The sequence below is a fragment of the Macrobrachium rosenbergii genome, chromosome 25, assembly GCF_040412425.1.
Source record: "Macrobrachium rosenbergii isolate ZJJX-2024 chromosome 25, ASM4041242v1, whole genome shotgun sequence".
Taxonomy (NCBI): domain Eukaryota; kingdom Metazoa; phylum Arthropoda; class Malacostraca; order Decapoda; family Palaemonidae; genus Macrobrachium; species Macrobrachium rosenbergii.
In genome coordinates, this window is record NC_089765.1 from 40,619,326 (window position 1) to 40,632,926 (window position 13,601).

Sequence of the window (13,601 nt, forward strand, 5' to 3'; positions counted from 1 at the left end):
TGTGCGTTCTTATTCCACACACATACGGTGAAGTTGGCGAGATCACACAGCCTTTTTATCAAGTTTTCATTTCCATTTTAATTGTTTGTTTGTATGTTTATGAATCAAAAGGTTCTTCATTTGTTCTACGTAATTACTGCCATTTAAAATTACTCGCACACCAAGTATGTCAGCTTTCGGCATGTATATATTTTTATCGCCTTTCAGTTCATTTATAACTCCAGCGAGTCTTTGGGAAATTTGGAGTGCCCGGTGTTTTTCAAGTTTGAGCAAACAGTGTTTTCACTAGAAATATTACTATGCTTCTCCACATTGCATAGACCGTCAGTTATTTCCAAACTTCACTGTACTAGGAGACGGTAACAAATTTAACCCATAACCAGAAACACAGGTCATAATGCGATTAAGACTTTTGTTAGACAGGTTAACGACACAAACATTATTGGCGTTGGTTGTCCAAGGACTTTTTTGAATCGGCAGTTTCATTTGATATTTATTATCACGTTTTCGTTTAAGATTTTGACACACCTTATTTCTCATTTCTTCATAACATCAGTCTGGCGATGTATCTTTCCATTCCAATGTTACCGAGAATTCAAAATTGCCTTTTTTTGTAGATTCTTCAAATAAATTCATATTTTCCTTTTTCTCGACGTCTATCTGTTTTTCCATCATGCTTCGCTGAAGATCATCAAAGGTCGATCCTCCATGTCCAGTTGAGTTTTTGTTGTTATTGATCTTGGAATAACTTGTTCGTCCCAACGTTCACGGACGATAGAGGCCGTCCCTTCTAGTCTTTCTTTGGTCGCTCTTCCATCTTCGATTTTGATGTCAGGGAATATGCAAACGCTCCACACACAAGCCAGTAACAGAGCAGTTATAGAGCAGCAGCAGTGCTTGTGTGAATGTTGGGATAATTAAATGGACAGTGAAATGGAAAATGACTGAAGCCTAGCCTTTTAGCATTGCCTAATGTTTAGAAGCAATAATATGGTTAAATTCAGTATAAATAAAAAACTTTTCTGCCTATGCTCATTTTTATTCTGGCCAATTCAGTAAAGCAAAGAAATACATTTTCACATCCATGTTTTAATAGCATTGTGTGTAAGCAGTCCTGAATATATTAATGATGAAAGAGATATAATTAGGAATATATGTATGAAATTAAATTATCCTGATATTGCATCAGCAGTGCTTCAAGAGCGCCAAAAACTGAATAATAACAATGAAGGAATATATAACACAAAAAAAAACTGCGTGCACTGCCACATAGTAATAATTTTTTAAAGATATTTCCCATTTCCTTAAGAATTTTAGAGTTACTGTAGCATTTAGTGTAGCAATTTTCGTCTTCCAACAGCACTATCAAATGTTTTTCAAAAAATAATTTTAATGTAGGTTCTTTTTCTTAGCAGCTTTACAATAGGTACGTAGTATATAATTTCTAGACAGTTTCCAAGTTTGCAGAGACTTTTTTGAACTTTAAATTCCTCGGCTTTCAATTGTTGTTTTTCAGAGTTTGTGCATATAGTATCACTTATACTAGAATATGAGTTCTTCCACATGGATGGAAATAAATATAAAATGCAACAATTAACAGCGATTCGTATAAAATACAGACCGTATAAGACACGCACGTGTAAACAAAATAATATCATGCTCAGTTTTTACGATGTACCGTTCGCGGGGGAGCCGTAAATTAGATATCTCATAGTATTTAGAGTCTCGATTTTTACTTTTAACCCTGATTAAAATCCATAAGCAATCTTATAACAGTCATTTAAAATAAGCATGTAATTTAAGTGTATAAATGATGAAATGAACAAAAATCAACATTACATTAGCCAAATGGGATACGTTAATTACTCTCCGTGCCGATTTCAGTGATGCATGAGGGTGGAAGTCATATCTGCTTAAATGTAAGTTTAATAGAATAATAAAGCCGTAGGGAGACTGATATGATGGCCACATTAGTGAATGGCCTTACATAAGAGCATATCAGTGTCGCTTGTTATGCCTTAATTTATATTAGATCAAGGGATCATACGGAGACGAGTGTATGACCGCTTGGTAATATCTATCTGTAATACAATTTATATATATATATATATATATATATATATATATATATATATATATATATATATATATATATATATATATATAATTATTAAATTACCTAAAAAGGTAATGTATTTCCCCAAATAACGTATACAATTGCTCATGTGTTGCAAAAATTTAATATATAAGAAATGGGGTGTTTGTACTTCGCGGTGAGGGCGAGTCCGATTTATTTGTCCCATTCATTTCTTCTCACTCAAAATAAAGTGTCAGATGCATAGTTGCTGTTCTGGACAGTGATCATGGATTCTACTTTTCTTCAAATGGTGACTGTTCCACACAGCGCTTTCAGCGGACATACCTTCATCTGATGGATTTGGACAACAGAGAATTGATCCTTGGATAAGAGACTACTGTATGTACAGGCAACGTTAATCTCAGACTGAAAGAGCGAAACATGGGTAGCAACAGCAACGTCTTGCCCACAGAGTGAAGACAAACCGGTTAGATTCAGCTATATCGAAATTTTAAGTACCACTCAAGGCTATACTCTCTGAACCCTCCTTGAGTGTTGTTAGCAACTAATGGCTTAATATTCACAATATGCAGTAGGTTTTTGTGTCACCTGAAGTGCCTCTCGTCTCAAAGTTGTTCTAGCTTCGCTGGTGATTTGCGCTAATTGGTGGTCACTTTATACTTCCGTGGTGTACTTACGTGTGATTGGAGGTCATGAATGGAAAAATGAAGCTGTTCCTTAGAGACGGTCCTGATGACATTGTGACCTTTCAAAATAGTGAATTTGACAGTTGTCTAGGGTCACCATTTATGCCCTGGGCCTATAACCTGTAAAAGCTGCTTTGCACACTTGCGGACGACTAACAGACCAGCGTGCGAGCCACCAAGCCCAAAAGCTTAGTATGGTATGTTTCAAATATCCTATTCCACATACCTCGGGAAGTACTTACACCGAAGGACAATATTAACTGATAATTGCTTCATCCCCGGCCAGATTTGGATCTGGGCGGTCACAGCCAACTGTTAATCATTTTCTGTCAAGCAAAGGCCTTGGACCGGATCCCTTACCAGGTCAGATCCACTTATCATTTGTAACTCCATTTGTATGTTCTTCCCAAGGTACAGTAAATTGATATTTACGTAACAATGTTGTATGTAATGTATATGTATATATATATATATATATATATATATATATATATATATATATATATATATATATATATATATGTGTGTGTGTGTGTGTGTGTGTGTGTGGTGCGTATATATATGTGCAAGTGTTTGTGTTTTTGTGTGTGTGTGAACAACAGTATTTTGTATTAGGAGATCCATAACGATGATGGATTCCTTTCTTTTTGCCTTGAGCTGTTGGTTTTATTTATCAAGAGTTTTCCATTATTTACCAATTGTTCCTGTTATTCGCGTCCTCCTTACCCAGAAGGATATTCAGACTTGCTCCACTCTTTGAAATTTCTGTTTTTGTCTCGTGTTTTATACATACAATCCTTCACCACACACACACACACACACACACACACACACACACACACACACACACACACACATATGAATATAATCTGCGTGTTTATGTTTGTGTGTGTGTGCAGTCTTTGTTTTCTCATTGGTATTTCACCCAATCCCTTTTTGCATTTATTGCCCTAGCTTCGTTTTCTGCATATCTGTCATAAAATCCTTCAAAATATCGAGAGCCTTTGTCGTCGTTTCATTATACATACAAAAGAGCAATTACGAAAGTAGATTTCCAGCAGGTTGCAGGTCTTCCAACCTGGAGATGTTTTATATTGTCCCTGTGCTGACTCAAAAGCACTGTTCTCTCGCGCAGATTCATGCTCATTGCCACTGATTAATCTCGGAAAGTTTTACGTCGTCCTTTCCCAAGGTTCCTCATGCTTGTGCCACCTCCAAGTCCAAACACAGCGTATGACAGCACTTCTTGGCGTTTTGTACTTCCAATGGCTAGTTCGCACTTGGGAATAAGTTTCCCAGAAAAGGTTTCCTTTGTACTGAAAGTTTCTTATGATTTTGGCAAGTGTGGAAACGAGTTTCTCGTGGTGTTAATTCGTCCAGACCTGCTAATTGAGCTCAAGATGTTTGCCTTGGAGGATTTACAATTATTATGGCACAATTTTTTCTCAAAATGCATCGTCATTTTGCTAGTCAGAACTTAATATTCACCAAGAAACTTTGGTTTAGACAAATAGGTTGTGAGCATTGTTTGCGAATGTGGGATAGGCATAATCACTGCAAGTTTTATACAACCAGTTTGTTATTACATGTGACGTGATTTAAGGAGATTTTGATATCTAGGTCTTTTTCCTGAAATTTTAATAACATATTGCATTTTCCTCTTCTGCTGGCCATTATCCTGTTATTATGGTGTTCAGTATTAAGTGGCTTATTAACTTATTGTCTTTCGTCCAATCTCTCAGTGTTCTAATCGTATATTCATGAAATATATATGGACATATATTTAGATTCTATCTGCCCATTCGCAGATCTATTCATTGTGTTGGCTACAATGACCTCTTAACTTTTCGTTTTGGTATCAATGACCTTTGCGTTGCGACACCAGAGAACCTTGAATCAGTCAGTCTGAACTTCTCGATTTCCCAACATTTTTTTATACGTTTACCACTGAAAAGCTAGAAGTCCGACCTCTGTTGACTTATTGGACATGCAGGTTTTCATTGTCAAGTGAATGCATAATTATTTGGAAGTCGAAAAATTAAGAGGTCCAAGTGACCATTATTATAATGCACATGTGTATGATTTACCTCTTTCATTCTTCCTTTCGCTATCTGGTAGCGGCGGTCCTTGTTAATACTTTTATGTGGTTGTTATATCTATATGAACCTGTGCATATATGTCTCGTGGTATGGAATGGTGATAATAGTCGCGTAAATTTATTTTATTGACCATAAAACAGAATTATTTAAATGGACGATATGTTTTCTTAATAATGGAGACAGGCCAGTCTCCCTCGCTATTGTGCATAATAATGGGAGACACCAATCTTTCCCATAGTGTTCAGGAATGGGGACAAACCCATTTTCATTGGCAAACCAGTCACCCTTGCCATTGTGTGCCGTGACGGTGACGCGCCAATCTACTTTGACGTTGTGTATAGTAATGGGGAAACCAATCATCTCTGCCACCGTGTGCCACAGCGGCGACAAACCAATATCCTTCGCCATTATGTCACAGGGCCAAATTGGTCACATCTTATTGTGTCCCAGAGACTCGCTCCCAACTTTGGCTTGTGCCTCGAGAAATAAATCTCCTTTAGAGTTCCGCCTGATTTCCTTCTCTCGGGTGCAAGAGATGTGGATGGCATCTGCTCCGTTTCGGTTAATCCTTAACGGCGGTCCTTTCACGGAGAGGTCGCACTTAATTGAGACGGGAAGAGAGAGAATCAAGAGAAAAGGAAAAAAAAGTTCTCAGGGGGTTGTAGGTGACGGAAGAGATGGGGAGGTGGTATGGGAGATACGATGCATCTTAAAGAAAAAGGAAAATACTGAATGTGTTTTCGATTGCAATGCAGTACTGATGAATATCAACTATTAATAATGTAATTACTCGATCATGGGTTTGCAGATGCATCCAAAGTCCAAAAGTTTGATTATTTCTTTAGATCGTAATTGGAAGCGGAATCTTGAAGCTTCCGTAACTGGGGCACCAGCACTCGGAACATAGCCTACGTTAAAAGATTTAATTAAAATCGATCCACAAATTCTTACGTCTGCATTTTACTGCATCAAGGTCGCGTTCACACCAAAAAAAAAAAAACTTGAACAGTGATTGTGACGTTAAAGGAATGACCCCAATTTTTCGTGAGTATCTTAAAACGTTTCCGGAAATTGTGTCCAAAGTGTGTTCCCAATCCAATTTGAGCCACCGAGAAGTAAACAAAGAAGCCAGAATTAATTGGATCTGGCCGGCGTTAATATCCTTTGATGTCCGATGCCACAGAACTTCAAATCAGATCACACGAGGCCTGGCTGTATAGTAGATTGCCAAGATTTCTTTAAAAACAGATTTGGAGCATGCTGTATTTTAGTTAGCATGTTGCAAGTTTAGTCAGTTTGTCCTGGTCTGTGCTTAGTATCCTCTCCTAATTAGTATTATAGCCTATTTTGTTTATTTCTTATCAAACTTAAATTATCTTTAGTTGAACAACGCTCTTAAATGTCAAGAAAATCATCTTTAATCCTGATAGATTTTGCGTCTGATTTTCTTTGTGTCTGCCTACATATTCATAATTGGTGTTATTTTTTGTACCGAAGAACAGTTTGATACGTACAGGTAATCACTAAATTATGAAGTCGTCTTTGGTCGTTAGCTGTCACTGAGTTGAGAGAAAAAACAGAAATAATGTTTCTTAAATTAATCAAGATGAACTTGTGTTTTGTTAAAAAAAATATTTGAAGGTCGACTGCACTCAGTGTATCACTGTGTATTGCACTTCGATTACTTTTTTGTCAAAACGCCATATTTCATCTTACACGAAGTTTCTCTACACATGATATTTTATTAGTCTTTGATACTACCTCGTATCAGTTATTGCTTCACAGTCACCCAATGTTTCCTTCTATTTGTTCCATAAAAAGACAAAGAGAAACTAATGGTCAGCCTGTCACTTGGAACGAGGGCTTCTCCCGCCATCAGCTCTAATTAGGTTCCTTATGGGATTTCCTTCTTAGGTGGCACATTGGGGCCCATTACCAGTTTTGAAGTTTTTGATTCGGCTACATGCCGGTGCAATATTGTGACGAAGAGAATTGAATTTTAAGCGTCAAGTGTTTTGTTAGGTATTTTGTTATTCTTTAATGACTTATCATTGTTCAAATTACCTGCTTGTAATTGTAGCCTATGGTGATCATGTTCTTAATGCCTTACTCTAATTTGCTTACTCTTATTTTGTGCTGATTTAAACTTGGTAATAAACTTCTTTAAATCTGTATTTTTAATAGCCACAATGACCTTTTAAATTCTAGAATTTCTCCCACTTTTTTTGGGTATGCTTATTACTAATAGCCTTAATCTGAGAGGGGAATAAATGGAGAAGCTTCCACCTTCTGTGGAAGGATTCGAACCAACTTACATGAAGTTTAGTTCCAGCGAGAATGCTCTGGCACACCTTCTTACCAAGAGGGATCTTTAAATCTCTCTCAAATATTTACCGCTTAATTATATTAATATTTACTGCATATTTCATCTCTCGGTTTGCTCGGTCTCTGGCTCCTTTTAGGCTTTTTGCTTTAAAATATGTCTTTATTCATAAGCTTAATCTTTTTTCCTTTGCTTTAAAAATAAAAATGAAGGGAAAGAGGTTGTGGGGAGAGGGGGGAGGTAAGGTGGACTGGAGACGACAGAATAGTTATGAATGAAGTAACATGAAATAAAGAAGTTAAGTAAAAAAAAAAACACGCACACACATTGTGTAAGTCCCTGTCATAATGAATGCACCGAATGACGACAAAGCATTGAATGAAAAGGCTGCTTTTCTCGGTAAGGAGGTTATAGTGAATGTTTTTTTATATATTTTTATGTACGCTTTTACCACTAAAGTGTTAACTTTCATGTTATCACCGACATATATAGTTCCTATGTCGTTTTGAAAAGAGTGCTGCACGGAAAGCTCGATGAAGATAAACTTTCATTCAAACATTTTGCATAACATGTAAGGCTAAAGTTATAGTTCAGTGACAAATTATGACCTCATAGTACAGACACTGTACTTTGTCACCATTGGCCTTTCTGCTTTAACTTTCTGACTCTCTTGCAGGCACGTGGAACATGGAGCTGGGCATCTCGACGAGTAGGACGAGGAGCTCGGTTACCTTGGTGCCAACAGCTCAAATGGCGTGTACCTCCAGGGCCTCCTACGGCCTTAGTCTCATTCCCTGGGTCAGGAAACACGTGGCTAAGATATCTTTTACAGCAGGTGAGTATACTAAGTCAAAAAGTCTAATAAAATTTCTTAATACCAAACCTGAATTAATGTTAAAAAGCCTCCTGTAGAAGGGACGTAAGCTACATTGCGCTTGTGGTACATAGCCTACTTTATATACACTGTAGTCAGTGACAGTAAGATTCCTCGTAGATCCCCTTTTTCTCGACTCTATTACTTTCTGCTTAATAATTTTCATCCATTCAGTTCTTTCACTTCCCACCTAACTGATTAATAACTAATTAGCAATTATTTTCAATGCTGAAAGGGCTGTTTGGTAAGGGAGAGCGGTGATGGTTCGGACACTTTTTTCAAATTTTTTTCTAGAAGTAAGAGTTTAAGGAGCAGTGATATCCTTGGCATGTCAATGTGTAGCCTCGTCATCCTACATTTACGAGTGAAGGTGGCAAGTCGTATACTTTACTATACTTGAAGCTATTTATCTTCAAATACAAGTTTCCAAAATGTCCGAATCATACCTACCTATGGTGATGATTCGGACAAGAGCATGGGATGATTCGGACAATTATTATAATTGATATTTACCTTCAAGTCAGATGATAAATGAAACATAAATACCATAAGAAATTTTTTATTGAAATAATCAAAGTCAACTTAAAAGATTATTCTCTCCCTTCGTGAATGGCAGAGAGAAAATGTAACTCAAATCCACGATGTATGCTGAAAATAAATGTTAAAGTGGGCTTAAAGAATATTGTATCCTTCGAAACAAAAACTAAATTTGAAATATTCTTAGCATCAAATTTTTAAATAACCAAAATTTGCTTGAAAGTATTCTCTCCATGAGTAAAAACCAAACACAAAATGTAGCTCAAATACATGACAGTTGTTGCGCCTAAATGTTAAAGTTGGCCTAACGAATATTATATCCTGCAAAAAAGAAAAAAAAATTGAAATACCCCTGCTTTCTTTTAATACGCTGCTGAACTAGGTTTGGAAGCACTCCAACTACTGCCTCTTCACTAATAGTTGATTCATCCTCATTTTCTGGAAATTTAAAACTGTTAGTAGCAAATTTCTATGATTTTCTTTAATAAGAAACCTGAAATTCATCATCATCGTCTAAATTACTGATTAATTTACCTACGTAATAGACTTTGCCACCTTTTACTGGATCTACCCAGGAAGAACAAAATCTCCCTCCTCTGTGACTTTATCAGTGAAACCAACTTCTGCGTCTTCGATCTCCTCCTCTGAGAGATCAGAAGAATTATTGTTAAGCTCGGCTATTAAGAGATCTTCAAGATGATGATGAAGGTCTTCATCACTGGTTTGGTCCTCTGTGTCTAACTTTTATGTATTTTTTCTTGCTTTTTGTGTTCTTGAGCTATCATTTCCAAACCTTATTTCCTTCTTGGCTGGGTTTTTGGCTTTTCTTCAGTTCTTTCTGTTCAAGTTCAAGCTTTTCTGGAGTGTCCATTGCAATCATGCATCTTCCCTGCTTTCTGACTTTAGCTGTCCCCTTCCTCTCTCCAGTTTTTGGGAATGGTCGAAAATTCTCAGGAGAAAACTACTGTTGTGATGATGGTGTAGCGTGTGGATGTAAAATCTTTTCTAGTTTAGTTTGGAAAAGAGCAAGGTTTGGTTTATTACAACTTGTCATCCGAGGTAGGCTTGTTGCCTCTGGACTTCTTAAAGAGAGATCCTTCTGCCTTTCTAGGAAACCAGTTAGCCAGTCCTTTTCAGCAGATTTTTACCCATAATTCTGGCACTGGTGTTTTGTTTGCAATTGCATACTCATATGCCAGCTTTCTTGTTATTTTAGTTGACAGTCCGTGAAAAATATCAGAGCACTGTTTCAGTTAATCAGCTAATTCTCTTTCCATGTGGGTACTTAGGTCTTGCTTAACTGATAAGAAGGTAACTGAAAACCCTCCTGGTCAACCCTGCCTGCATCTCTCTCCACATAATCATGAAATGCGCTCCAAGGGATTCCAAGCTTAAGCGCCAACTGTTCTGACAGAACCTCCCTTTTCTCTAAACTCCTGAAGTGCATGTTTTATTGCAGCAGCAGGATCCCTTTCCCTATTGGTTTTCCTCTTATACTTTCGTCCTATGATAAGCTGTTTTTCTTTGTAAGGAGGGGTTTTATGATGAGTTTATGAAGTGCTTTATAAGGTGAGAGGCTAATGAATGCATATACACAAAATATAACTTAAATATTGTTAGTGAAAATTTGTTCTTTCTTTGTCATAAATCATTTTTCGTAAAGGTAGTGGTGATTCAGACACGTCCGAATCATCCCTACCCTACACTTTCCGAATCATCCCCCACATATCATAACTATTTGGTGACACCCTCAGCTCCAAGTCCTTCGAGATTACAGGCGGGTAATAGCTACAACATCGTCATACAGTACAAATACACACCCAAAACTGATAATCAACTCCCGCATCATATTCATTACACCACAGCTTATGATTCAAACGCAAAAAAATTACATAGGAAATGAGAAAAACCACAAAAATTAATCTCTATACTGAAGTAAGCGCCCTATCTCAGCCAAAGTTCATGTGTCAGTGGTAAACAAACTCTCGGGGTTTCACGTGATTTCTCGGAGCTGTGGGCCCCGTATGTTTTCCAGAAAATGTGTTGTCCGGACCATCCATCCCACTGTCCGAATCATCACCACTCAGCCTATCTTCCATGAAAGATGACTTTCCCTGTGCAAATTGTCTTGTATTCCATCGATGTACCTTGGTTATGTGTGCTATTTTAATTGATTTCCGGAGTTATGAGATGAAAAAATAATATCTCGGAATATATTTTTGTCTTCTTCCAGTTTTCACATTCATCCTAGTGATTTCATTATAATAATGGCTAAAGTAAGATATTAATTTCGCTCCAAGACCAAAAAGTAACTGCAAAGGTCAAAATAATGATTGTGACTTCTTCTTCCTTTATGCCAGCGTCACACATTGACGATTCAAGACCGGACCATCGTAATTTGCTCATTACGATGCGGTTGGCGACCGATCAGCATCATTCACAGGCCTTGGGCCTCAAAAAAAAAGAAAAATCAGCTGATTATGACACCACAACGTAATACGTAATGAGCATTTACGACAGCAGTGCGCACGTTGAGATGGGATTACAAACGTGTAGTTGTACGCGACATTCGCCGATGATTCAGGCCACGCCTACATTTAACAGTAAAAGACAGCAACGTCCATGAAGGCATGGCGATTCATGACGATTGATTTATGCCCGACTTAGTTCCGTCCTGTGGCGACAGACACAACGGCAGTGTCATGTGTTGTGAAAATGCCTTTTTGTGATATCCTTGAAAATATACAAAGAGAATTTACAGTAGCATTATTAGAAAACAGTTACAAGAACTTTTTTCTTTTTATTATTGTGTGAACAACAACAAACATGAAAAAAGGGAGCCAAAATGTACATCGTACAGGATGTCGCACGTCAACATTGCTAGTTATGTCTGACGTAATCCAATGCCAACGCCGTCTTGTCAGTCATGATGACATTACGACACAGTTGTGTCATGCGGCATGACATGGCGACTTTTGACAGCTGTCGTGGCTCGACCGCGTAGGTGCTGTGCAGCCTTGCACATATACCATCACTTGGTGGACGTCACCAAACTCGGCGACGCAGTTACGAATCATGACACAGTTACGAATCATGCCAATTGATGCCGATTTGGTCGTACCTAGAGCATAACTGCATCGTAATGAGCAAATTATGATGGTCGCGGTCTTGAATCGCCAATGTGTGATGCCAGCATTATGGAGTATGAAAGGCAAGTTAATTATAACACTGATATTTACTTCCTAATGTATGAAGGCTCGTGAATTTTCAAAGGCTTCATTTGATTTTTCTGGCACTGTACCTCAGATATCCTTGCTGAAATAAAAGGCAAATAGACAGCGTGATTATCTCGCTATTCTTCATACACTTTTTGCCGCCCACTGATATGATTTCTTTGGTAATACATTGGTGTACAGCCAATAAAATACTCATAATTTCTTCTGATCAGATAAAAAATCGCAAAGTATATCATTTTCGACGTCACATTCGATTTCCCAACTCTCGAGAAATGAGTGTAGGTGTCTAGTAGGCAAACCAACTTACCTGAGATCTAGATAACAGATCTACCACTCGTTAGTGGTGGCAAAATATGGCGCCACAGACGCCCGTCTTGCCTCGGTGTTAAGACTGCCTTTGCTAAGTGAACCGAGTCAGTCGGCTGTAGTTTAAGATAGCACATGAAAGCAAAGAAGTTCTTGGTTTCCAATGCCAAATAACTGCTCAGTTTACAGTTGTAATAACCGAAAGGATAACACCAAAGAGCAGGGTATAAGTTTACATCAACACCCACATGCTGTCATCTGTACAAATAAGTAAGTATAGCTTAGTTTTACCAGACCACTGAGCTGATTAACAGCTCTCCTAGGGCTGGCCCGAAGGATTAAACTTATTTTACGTGGCTAAGAACCAATTGGTTACTTAGCAACGGGACCTACAGCTTATTGTGGAATCCGAACCACATTATAGCGAGAAATGAATTTCTATCACCAGAAATAAATTCCTCTAACTCTTCATCAGCCGGCGGCGGGAATCGAACTCCGGCCCATCGAATGACGGTCTGAAGCTCAACCAACTCTGCCAACAAAGGGCTTGTCATCTGTACAGCTCATTTCAGTGATGATGACTACGAAGATGACCTGAAGGCAAGGCTCCTTAACACTTGTAGGAAGACCCTTAAATGTAATGCTGTGCCATCAAAGGCATTACGTAAAGGTACAATGAAATTTGTATATCATCATATTTCCAGGGTTAGGACACTGTTAGGCTTATGTTGGACTTCAAAATTTCTGCATTATTGTCGCATTCTTTAAATTTTTGCACTCGTGTTTTTATCAAAGTTTGTGCATCATGCAATAGAAAGGTACAGAAAATGTGCAATTAAAGATATGTTTCATATGGCATATTCAATGCTGATGTGGTCTATAAGCGACGATCTGGTCAAGAGTACGTAGCAGAAAAAGAAATGTTGAAGAAATGTTGTGCGCTCATACAAATGAAACTTCAGTTCCTGGAGCAAATTACTATTCTGAAGGTGTGGGATTATCACATCAAGAGTTAGAAGAAAAAATAAAAAAGTTGAATCCAGGGACCAAAACTCTTGAAAAAGATAATAAAGAATTGAGGGAATCACCTAAATTGAATGTTGAAAAAGAACTAGAGTACGTTGTTTGTGATGCCAATCCTTAGCAAGACACAAATTCAGGCTTTAGTCACTCAAAAAAAAGACACTTGGACAGAAATTGATATTTCTTCTGCCCTAACTTGAGAAGCCTAAGTTCAAAGTGTTATTAGCATTTGAGGACAGCTGTGGATGCCATTGCCCAGCGAGAGTTGCTTAAGTAATAAGGCAAAGGCATTCGAATGTGAAGCTGGCATTTTGCATTCCGCCATAGCCTTCATGAATTCAAAGTCTAAAAGAAAGAGCCCCTGCGAAAAACTTGCTGCCATGTCAGTAGATGAAATGAGCATTACCAGTTTGTGGGTA

At 37.8% G+C, this 13,601-nt stretch overlaps 1 protein-coding gene across 3 annotated transcripts in view; it reads left to right on the top strand.

Annotated features, from left to right (window-relative positions):
• Window positions 1-13,601, top strand: part of LOC136852592 (WSCD family member AGAP003962-like) — an 866,331-nt gene that overhangs the window by 796,371 nt on the left and 56,359 nt on the right. For all 3 annotated transcript variants that reach the window (XM_067127451.1, XM_067127453.1, XM_067127454.1), the window contains one exon: window positions 7,883-8,041. In XM_067127451.1, coding sequence (XP_066983552.1) covers window positions 7,883-8,041 — 159 coding nt within the window. The remainder of the gene's footprint in view (window positions 1-7,882; window positions 8,042-13,601) is intronic.